We start from the raw sequence: 10,777 nt of genomic DNA, 5'->3' as shown, positions 1-10,777 counted from the left end.
TTTAAGTCTGTACTTCATTTTTTATTGGATTATTTCTTTAGATGATCAATTTCTTGAGTTCTTTGTATATTTTGGAGATCAGACCTCTGTCTGATGTGGGGTTAGTGAAGATCTTTTCCCATTCTGCAGGCTGTCATTTTGTCTTGTTGACCGTGTCCTTTGCTTTACAGAAGCTTTTCAGTTTCAGATCCCATTTATTGTTTCTCTCAATGTCTTTGCTGCTGGGGTTATATTAGGAAGTGGTTCCCTGTGCCAATGTGTTCAAGTGTACTTCCCACTTTCTCTTCTATGAGTTTCAGTGTGGCTGGCTTTATGTTGAGGTCTTTGATCCATTTGGACTTGAATTTTGTGCATGGTGATAGATATGGGTCTATTTTCATTCTTCTACATGTTGATATCCAGTTATGCCAGTACCATTTGTTAAATATGCTTTCTTTTTTCCACTTGGTATTTTTTGCTTCTTTGTCAAAAATCAGGTGTTCGAAGGTGTGTGGATTAATATTCGTGTCTTTGATTTGGTTCCCTTGGTCCTCCTGTCTGTTTTTATGCCAGGCTGTTTTCAGCACTGTAGCTCTGTAGTTGAGTTTTGAAGTCAGGGATTGTGATGCCTCCAGACGTTCTTTTATTGTACAGGATTGTTTTGGCTGTCCTGGGTTTTTTGCTTTTCCATATGAAGTTGAGTACCATTCTTTCAAGGTCTGTGAAGGAGGTCTCTGGCCTTTCTTTAGCCACTCTACACAGGATATGAGAAAGTCAGAAGGACATACACAGGTGTACTTGTGTCCTATTGCTGGCTGCCGTGTGCTCATGTAAAAGGTTACAAGACCCTGACACAAAATCGCTAGGCTCCTGTGACCACACCCAACCCCAGGGGTCATCTGTGTCTTTAGAAAGGCTTAAGCTCAGGAATGGAGAGAACAGAAGTGACACCAGACTCCTGCTCCAAGCAGGACTTCTTTTCTTCTTGCATTTATCATGTGTACATGCACACACAATTGACTGGGAGCAGGGTGTGCCATGGAGCATGTAGGGGAGGCCAAAGATAGCTTGCAAAAGTGAGTTCTCTGCTTCCGTGTAGGGACTGAACTCGGGTTGTCAGTCATGGAAGCACCTTAGCCTCTGAGCCATCTCACTGGCCCAATGGCTTTTATAAATCATGCATACGCCATGACAGGCATCACAGAAATAGTGCCTCAGGGTCCCCTTCCTGTTCTAAACACCCTAAAATGTCTGAAAAGGGTTCACACATAGGCTCGTGGGTCACACAAGAGTGGCAGTTTGCTTGTCACATAAAGGTCAGTGCTGCTCACAGGCCAAAGCAGGCTGGGGTTGTCCTGGAACCAGCCAGAGCCCTCTGTTGTCCTACATGGCATGACTAATGATAACTTCCCACAGGTTTTCCAGGAATCCGGGGGATCAGCGGATTACATGGCCTGCCAGGCACCAAAGGCTTCCCTGGATCCCCAGGTATCCAGCGGTGACTATAAAAATCATCCGTGTGCAGTGGGGAGTGTTGTTGTCATTGTTGTCATCATTGTTGTCATCATTATTGTTGTTGTTTGGGGGGTTTTTGTTTTGCTTTTTTTCTCTATATATCAATCCTGGCTTATTCACAGAGATCCGTCAACTTCTGCCTTCTGAGTGCTGGGCTTAAAGGCATGTACCACCACTGCCCAGCAGGAAATTTTTAAAAATACATTTAAACAAGAAGGGGGAAAATCATCCTATAAGTGCTATTTGACCAAACTATAGATTTTTACACTACTAAATAGTCATACACCTGCAGGGAAATTAAACAATGGGCAAATGACAGCAACTCTGAGGCTGTGGCAGACTGTATTGTTTAGTTTGCTCTGAGCACCTGATGTGTGAGCAGGAAATACTTTAAGTGAGATCAAATTTTCAAAACCCAATAAAGGCAGAGGATGAAAGCAGCCACCAGAACCAGGAGACTGGGATGGGGTCCCCAAGCGTGGTCAGCTGTTGCTGTGATATTGGATGCCCTGAAGGCCAAGGCCTTCTGTCCATAGAGAGTTCCACTGTGTTCTCTGTGATATCCCTTCTGAGTCTCAAACTCCATGTTGCTGAGACCAGAGCTAGAAGGCACTGTGATGATGGCCTATTTCTCTGCTCCACACTGTGAGGACCATCATACCACACACAACAGGCCACCTCCCCTGCATGGATGGAGTTGGTGCCAACCACTGCTGTTATAATTCTATCACAGGTGCTGATGTCCATGGAGACCCAGGTTTCCCAGGCCCCGCTGGAGACAGGGGTGACCGAGGAGAACCCAATACATTTCCAGGCCCTGTGGGACCTGCAGGGCAGAAAGGGGAGCGGGGAACCCCAGGTAAGTAGCCATCTCCATGAGTAGACCCCACAGCATATGAAGGAAACTACGTGTCCAAGGTCCTCTGAGGGGAATCTCCAGGCACAAACTCACAGCTCGTCTCTGTTGCTATACTCTGTGGTCTGGCTTATTTTACTCCAATGCTGGTTCATTTCCAGCCCCACTCAGTTGGTGGAGGACAAGCTCTCCCTTCTTGCCTCTGATCTTGGAGACCCTGAATGGGGGATTAGCTGTGGTCGTGGGTTCCAGCGTCCCATCCTCATGGGCTCTGACAGCCATTCTCTCAGGGCAGTGTCTGAGGGCCTCTAGTGGGCTCTCAGGACTCATGGTGGCTGGTGGCTAAGAGGAGCTAATGGTCAGCCTCCAACCTCCTGGCCAGCCACATGCCTCTTCCTCCCCTGAAATGTTCCCTGTCCTAAGACACCATCTCAGCCTCTGTGAGGATGCTTTATCTAGAGAGGGCACCATGAGAGGGGAGTGGAATCCCTGAAAGTGGGCAGATGGAGCTAAACTGACTTTTGTTTTCCTCCTCAGGGGAGCGCGGCCCAGCAGGAAGCCCAGGACTTCAGGGGTTTCCCGGCATCTCTCCACCATCCAACATAACTGGGTCACCTGGTGATGTAGGGGCACCAGGGATATTTGGCTTAGAAGGTAGGCAGCGCAATGGGTGATATGTCTAGGGGAGAAGTTGTATTCCACACACTGTTCAGACAGGCAAAGGAACGGGTACCCCCATCACCCACACCGCACGGTCCCCATGACATCACATGACAAGATAAACCTCGTACCCACCTGGGTGGCCTCAGACCTGCTCCAAGTTTTCATCTTTCTCACCATTTAGGGTTTGTATCTTTAATCTGTGTCCACCAACCACATCTACCAGGAACTAGCTAAGTATTAAAAAGAGACAGAGCTGGGTGGTAGCAACCACCTGTAATCCCAGCCCTTGAAGGAGGCAAGAACACCTAGAGTACAAGCAAGTTCAGGCCAGCTTGAAATACAAAGTGAGAGCAGATATGAAAAACAAAAATAGGGGGAAGAGGAGAAGGCATGAAGATGACGCTACCGACTAACAATTATTTGAACATCAGTGTCCCTATAGACATTATATAAAACAGGAGACAGAGGCTGCTTAAGTGATCACGATAAAAGAAAAGCAAAATGCAGCTTGTGCATTGCGGCACAACAGCCAACCTCTAAAAGGATAGAATTTCTGAACGCACACTCTGGCAGGGATGAGGTGGGGATGCTCAGTGACGTTTCCCAGTCACAGAGGCTAACTATGGCATGGCTCCAGGTATAGAAGGTCCCACAAGGCAAAGAGGAGGTGGTTTCCTGGGACGTGGAGGGTCGTGGTTTAGTGAGGATGGAGTTCATCAACGATGCTGAGTGCCTCTGGGAAAGCCTAGGAGGTGTCCTTTAAAACTTTAAAATGGAGCTGAGCGATGGTGGCACACGCCTTTAATCCCAGCACTCGGGAGGCAGAGGCAGGCGGATCTCTGTGAGTTCGAGACCAGCCTGGTCTACAGAGGCTAGTTCAAGGACAGGCTCCAAAGCCACAGGGAAACCCTGTCTCGAAAAACCAAAAAAAAAAAAAAAAAAAAATTTAAAATGGTAATATTTATGTTACAAGTCTTGTTGATGGTTTTTGTTATTAAATAAGAGATACTGTTGCTGTCACCAGCTCTCTAAAAGCTGTGTCCAGGGCAATGACGAGGTATAACGCCAGAGCCTCCACAGCAAGCCATGACCAGGGCTACTCAACCCATCTGTGACCTTTGCACACTGTGACTTCTGCCCGCAGGCTACCGAGGTCCTCCAGGGCCACCTGGATCAGACGCACTTCCTGGAATCAAAGGAGATGAGGGGAGCGCTGGAGCTGCAGGATTCCCCGGACAGAAAGGATGGGTTGGGGACCCAGGGCCCCAGGGCCAGCCTGGTGTAGTTGGTCTTCCTGGGGAGAAAGGTAACAGTGTCATGTGAAGCAGGGAGCACGGCAGGCAGAGGACCACAGACCCCGTTCTGTACATTGGTCCTGACTGTTCCGTCTTCATTGCAGGGCCCAAGGGTGAGCAAGGATTCATGGGCAACACGGGGCCCTCTGGGACCGTGGGTGACAGAGGCCCCAAGGGACCCAAAGGAGACCAAGGATTCCCAGGTGAGTGGTGCTTGCAGAGCCTGTGGGGTGACAGCACGGACCTGGCTCTCGCTGGCATGCACCCCGTTCTCTAAAGGGTAGAGAGAAAAGCCAGGTGGGCTTCCAGCGCTCCCAGGGCCTTGGCGGAAGGTGGGTGTTGAGTGGCCAGTGTGAGGAGACCTTTCAGGTGTGTTCCCGTGTGCCTTCAGGGTGGGCTTCAGAGAGAAGAAGCAGGTGAAGTCACAGTGAAAACACGAGGCAGTTGCCTGTTCCTGACACTCATGGCTTCTCTTTGACTTGCAGGTGCTCCTGGCTCCATGGGAGCTCCAGGCATTCAAGGCATCCCCCAGAAGATTGCTACTCAGCCTGGCATCGTGGGTCCCCAGGGCAGGAGAGGCCTTCCCGGTGCACAGGGAGAAATAGGACCTCAAGGCCCTCCTGGAGATCCAGGTAGGGCTCTGGGCAGGGTCCCTGTGCCCCACCCTAAGAAAAGGACCCCCATCCGTTCTGCTCTTGTACCCATGTCTGTCCTTTTCGGATCAACACCACATTGCTAAGCACAGTGACATACACTTATTTAATGTCTTACAGGTTTCCGTGGGGCTCCAGGCAAGGCTGGACCGCAGGGCAGAGGTGGCGTGTCTGCTGTTCCAGGGTTTCGGGGAGACCAAGGGCCCATGGGACAACAGGGCCCTATTGGCCAGGAAGGTACGTGATTGGGTGGCTTATAGGACAGAGTTTTGTTGAGGCTGGGGACACCCTGACCAGTCTACAGGTGAGGGACAGACAGGTGCCTGGCAGAGTTGGTTCAATAAGCTTCCACCCAGCTGTAGTCTCAACCTAAGCATGTCATGGGCATTGAAAAGACCTGTGTTACTTCTTTAAAGTATTAGTACATGGGGCAGAAGTAACAACCATTTTTATCCCCTCCCCCATAAAAAATATTTGTTTTCATCAACCCAAGCTTGGCATGAGTGGCAGTGGAAGCTGTGCTGTAACAAACACAAGGGGTGTCACCAGTGTCAGTCAGAAGACAGTGGCCCACCAAGGAGTGCTCTGTGTGGCAGCCAGGGGCAGCCATGGAGCGACTCGTCCTGCAGCAGGGGCAAATCAGAACTACTCCTAGGAGTGAAGACACAATGGGAAGGGAGTCTTAAAAAAGCAGGCCTGGAGGATGGGCCTCAGGGAGAAGGGTAGTAACAGGGCCCAGTGACGGCTGATTGCCAGATGAGATGCTCTCTGTCTCTGGGGAAGAACGGGGCCCTTGGTGGTTACAGCAGGTGGGTGTTACTCTTCCTAAAGAGTGTTCTACCCTGAACACCCTGAGAAGTGGCCGTCCTGGGAGGAAGAGGCCTAGTTGCTCCCCAGTTCTGCAGTTCTGCTATGCGCCCGGCTCTCCCTGGAGGAGCGCCCCTGTAGCCACCGTCTCTCACAACCCTTTCTGTTCATGTTTGGTACCATCGTTATTGTCCTGTTGGCCTCCTGAGCTGGTTTAGGTCTGTCTTTCCTGTGCCCCAAGCCTGGGATCCTATAAATGAACTGGGATCCTGTCCTCTGCCCGGGTGCCCACAGGCAGTTAAATAGCAATCACTTTCTCTCTGGTCCTAGGGGAGCCAGGCCGTCCAGGGAGCCCCGGCCTGCCAGGGATGCCAGGCCGCAGCGTCAGCATCGGCTACCTCCTGGTGAAACACAGCCAGACGGACCAGGAGCCCATGTGCCCCGTGGGCATGAACAAACTCTGGAGTGGGTACAGCCTCCTGTACTTCGAGGGCCAGGAGAAAGCCCACAACCAGGACCTAGGTAGGTGCTGCGTGATGCCCCAACTCTGTTCCCTAGCTCGATGGTAGTCACAGTCAGATTGTGAGCCTCTGAGATGAGCTTCTCCCAGCTACAGCTCCATGACCACCACCTTCTCCAGGCTTAGCTGAAGCTGGGATGGCCGTGGAGAATGAAGTCACCACAGTGTCAGCCTCGGGACCCTCATGGAGGGCTTTTAATTTGATATAGCATCCACACCTCGCAAGTAGCTCTAACCAAGATTGCTTTCTCTGTTGGAGGCTCCAGTTGCCTCCCAATTCTATGGCTTTTCCCCTAAAACCTAGAACAGAAGCTGGAGCCAGACAGAGAGGTGAGGGCATGGACTTAATCCCTCCACACAGATGCTCACAAAAAAAAAAAAAAAAAAAAAAAAAAAAAAAAAAAAAAAAAAAACAGGCATGTGTGTGCCTTCAAAGGACATGAATTAAATACAAAGAGCACAAGGTCAAAGTAGGTGAGCCTGTCTGCCATCCCTCAGGGGGCCAAAGTGCATGTGGAAGGCTGGAGTGTGCCGTGTGTTGGTGACACTAGGGCCATCAGGTCCTGGAAGTGTACCAACCAGGCTCTAGCATTGTGTGTTGTAATACAAGCGGCGGGGCTGCGTCCCACCACCCGGCTAGCTTTATACCCGAAATAATTACACCAAAACTGTATTCTTTTAAACACCACTTGGCCCATTTTTATCTAGCCTCTTCTAGGCTAGCTCTCGCACCTGGTCTAGCCCATTTCTAATAATCTGCTGTAGCCCACGAGCTGGCTTACCAGGAAAGATCTTAACCTGCATCTGCCTGGAGTGGGAGAATCATAGCAACTCACTGACTCAGCTTCTTTCTCCCAGCCTTCCGGTCTGTTTACTCCTCCCACCTATGTTTTAACCTATGAGGGCCAAGCAGTGTTTAAAAAAATACAGTTTTGGTGTAATTATTTCGGGTAAAGCTAGCCGGGTGGTGGGATGCACGCTGGTAGGATTTGCTGAAGGAGGCAGAGGCAGGAGAGAGCGCAGCTCCCGCGCTCCATATATTCGTAAACAACCACCCCAGGCAAACCCGCCCTAAATGGGCGGGCTTAACCCTACAATTGTGGACATTCCCATTGTGGCCCCATCCCCATCGTAAGTTTTATGATGCAATGGAGAAAAAAACCAGGATAGGATGCAAAGTAACAGTTGGAACAGGAGCTTAAGGGCAGGACTCAAACCCTGCCGATTAGCTGAGGGTGGACCCGTCTGACTGAACGTTTTGCTGAGCTGGAGAGAGCCTCAGCCAGAGTCGGAGTCCTGTTCTGGGCCTGGTGGCAGCATAGACGTGGAAGGACTGAATTCTCATGTGCTCCTCGTGCAGGGCTGGCGGGCTCCTGCCTGGCGCGCTTCAGCACTATGCCTTTTCTGTACTGTAACCCCGGGGACGTCTGCTACTACGCCAGCCGCAACGACAAGTCCTACTGGCTCTCCACCACGGCCCCGCTGCCCATGATGCCCGTGGCTGAGGAAGAAATCAAGCCCTACATCAGCCGCTGCTCTGTGTGTGAGGCACCAGCCGTGGCCATTGCCGTCCACAGCCAAGACGTCTCTATTCCCCACTGCCCCGCAGGGTGGCGGAGCTTGTGGATTGGCTACTCCTTCCTCATGGTATGTATGTAGTGCTTTTCCCTTCTCCGAGCACAGAACCGCGTGGCACCACTTTGCCCATCTCCACCCTAGCTGGGGCATGAGGGCACACGCATTTGGAAGAATAAATCAGGGCTGCAGATCTGAGCTCGGCAAATAAAGTTTGGATGCCCAGCACCCGTGTGAATGCCAGTGAGGTGGAGTGAGCCTGTAACCTCAGTGCTGGGAGACAGACAGTAGAATCCCAGGCACTCTCTTGCCAGCCAGACTAGCCAGAAAGCGCCAGACCCAAAGAAGACACCCGCTTCTCAATACAGTGGAAACCAGTTGAATAACCACCCAATTTGAACCTGTGACCTCCATAGAAACACACATGCGCACACACATACATCATAGGGGACAATTGCTCCAGTTGTGTGTCATACAAGGACACCTGGAACGGGAGTTGAGGACTATAATTCAGCTTGATGCGGGCTAACAGAGCCATGTGCCAGGCAAGGAAGGAACTTTCGGAAGAGTCCCACTCTGTAGCCCAACCTCTCCTTGAATTCTTGGCAATCTCCTGCCTCAGCTTAGAAACCTGAGCTCACAACCCCTACCTATTTCAGGATTGGTGTTTTTCTTTTTCATCTACTGGGCATTTTGAATGAATGATAGCCTTTTACATTTTGTTTAACCAAAATGTAGTCAGCCGTATCTACAGATTGTGCCTACTTCCGGGTTGCCGCTTTCACTACACAGCCAGTCATGGGTGCTGTGGTTCATGCCATGTCTGTACCTGCAACACCCTCCTCCATCATCAGGGCAACTCTGGACATGAGGCCCAGCAACCTCAGCACTGCTGTGCACCCTGACGGCAGAGCACTGTCCTCAGGGTCTGTGTTGACAGAACAAAGAGGGACGGGGATGTGGCTTGGCTGGTGGAGTCCTCCACTGGCAAGCACAAAGCCCTGAACTTTAGCTCCAGCACCAGATAAGCTGGGCGCAGGAGCCCCTACCTGTAAGCCTCGCTCACGGGAAGCGAAGGCCAGGGGAACAAGAACTGAAAGTCACCCTCTGCTATGCAGAGAGCTTGAGGCCAGTACCGGGCAACCTGAGAGTCTGCAAAAACGAGGCGTGGTAATGCTTGCTCTTAATCTGAGCTACTCAGGACACTAAGGGACAAGCGATCATTTGATCCCAGGGCTAGGGCAACATAGTGAGCATCTGCCTTAAAGCGGATGAATACACACTCAGCCGAGGTGCCTGGGTGTTTCCGGCACGTGGCCCCTAACACGCTCCGTGTCTCTCTCTCTCTCTCTCTCTGCACAGCACACGGCGGCTGGGGACGAAGGTGGCGGTCAGTCGCTGGTGTCACCGGGTAGCTGTCTGGAAGACTTCCGTGCGACCCCTTTCATTGAGTGTAACGGAGGCCGTGGGACCTGCCACTACTACGCTAACAAGTACAGCTTCTGGCTGACCACAATCCCCGAACAGAACTTCCAGGGCACACCATCTGCCGACACACTCAAGGCTGGCCTCATCCGCACACATATCAGCCGCTGCCAAGTGTGTATGAAGAACCTATAAGCCGGCCACCCTGCCCACCGGCAGCAGCGTGGGAAGGCCTCTTTGGTGCTCCTTCTGGTTTTGTTCCTTTTTTTTTTTGTTTGAGACAGTGTCTCACTTTTTATCCCTGTCTAGCCTGGAACAACATAACCCAGGCTGGCCCCCCAACTTGTGGCAACCCTCCTGCCTCAGCTTCCCAAGTGCTGGGATTACAGGCGTGTGCCACCACACCCAGCTTGGTGCTTACTCTTAACTTATTACCTCAGATGCTGACCCCAAAGTTGATCTCAGTATTTTCTTTAAAAAAAACTTCCAAAGCGGCCCTGCGCCGGCACTCACACCAGCCGCCTATCAGCAAGTGGGCCCTGGGTCTCAGCCCTGCTAGCATGGGAGCAGCCCAGGGAGCTCTCACCATGTAGGACATGGACATTGTGCCACCAACGGTAGCCAACAGTAACTGTGTGTGTCCCTGTGCCTCCGCTGTCTGCAGGTGGCTCCCCTTCCTTGTCTTCCTAGAATGAGGCAGACCCTTCAGGACAGCCAAGGGGACTGGCCAATGACCTGAGGCTCACTGCCACCTGTTTCCACCCAAGGATCCTTGCAGAACGCTCTGACGAAGCCTGTTTCCTTGGTGGCGGGGATGGCAGTATTATCTTCTACCAAATCATAGCTGCTACCTCCCAAGTCCCCACATGATGGCACCTGCCTTTTTAAGACCCCAACCATGGCACATGACTCTGGCTCTAGCCAAACCTACACCAGCATCTGCTGGAAGGTACACTTAGCAAGTCATTCACAGTGGCGTCCCACAACCTATGTCACCTTAAACACCCCCTCCCCCCAACGCAGCAAGCTTTTTATGCCTTTCCTGTGTAACACCACAAATAAAAGATATTCTGAGTATTTGACTACTTGTGTGTGTGAGGGGGGGAGGGGAGAGAGAGGGGGTAAGGGGGAGAGAGGGAGAGGGAGAGAGAGAGAGAGAGAGAGAGAGAGAGAGAGAGAGGAGTGCTCGTGTGTATAATGGTCTGGAATTTTGTCAGTTAGGCTGGCCAGCCAGCCAGCCAACCCCAGAGATCCACCTATCTTAGCATGTGCATGTCTCTGGGCAAATCTGGTCCCTGTCTGTATTTTATCACTCATTTCTACAGAAATATCTTGGGAATCACACATCTGAGTGAGGCTCTATGCCCTTCAAGTACATTTCCAAGGTCACTTTGGTCCCCAAATGGCTTCCAACTCCACTCTCAGCATTTGAAAGGAATACTCCCTGGGACACAGCTTGGTCACTGACAGGCTCTGGAGTCTACCTAGG

The 10,777-nt window shown here is 51.4% G+C and overlaps 1 protein-coding gene across 1 annotated transcript in view; it reads left to right on the top strand.

The window, feature by feature from the left end:
* Col4a2 (collagen type IV alpha 2 chain) overlaps positions 1-10,360 on the top strand; it is a 137,755-nt gene extending 127,395 nt beyond the window's left edge. Inside the window, exons 39-48 of the mRNA XM_005366318.3 lie at positions 1,396-1,467; positions 2,228-2,353; positions 2,888-3,004; positions 4,158-4,319; positions 4,413-4,511; positions 4,794-4,940; positions 5,082-5,198; positions 6,099-6,290; positions 7,649-7,935; positions 9,226-10,360. Of these exons, the coding sequence (XP_005366375.1) occupies positions 1,396-1,467; positions 2,228-2,353; positions 2,888-3,004; positions 4,158-4,319; positions 4,413-4,511; positions 4,794-4,940; positions 5,082-5,198; positions 6,099-6,290; positions 7,649-7,935; positions 9,226-9,483 (1,577 nt within the window). The 3' untranslated portion in view covers positions 9,484-10,360. The remainder of the gene's footprint in view (positions 1-1,395; positions 1,468-2,227; positions 2,354-2,887; positions 3,005-4,157; positions 4,320-4,412; positions 4,512-4,793; positions 4,941-5,081; positions 5,199-6,098; positions 6,291-7,648; positions 7,936-9,225) is intronic.
* Positions 10,361-10,777: the final 417 nt, after the last annotated feature.

This window comes from Microtus ochrogaster, unplaced genomic scaffold (assembly GCF_000317375.1).
Source record: "Microtus ochrogaster isolate Prairie Vole_2 unplaced genomic scaffold, MicOch1.0 UNK7, whole genome shotgun sequence".
NCBI classification, from domain to species: Eukaryota; Metazoa; Chordata; class Mammalia; order Rodentia; family Cricetidae; genus Microtus; species Microtus ochrogaster.
The sequence above is the reverse complement of the archived record's forward strand: the minus strand, read 5'-3'. Positions and strand labels throughout refer to the sequence as shown.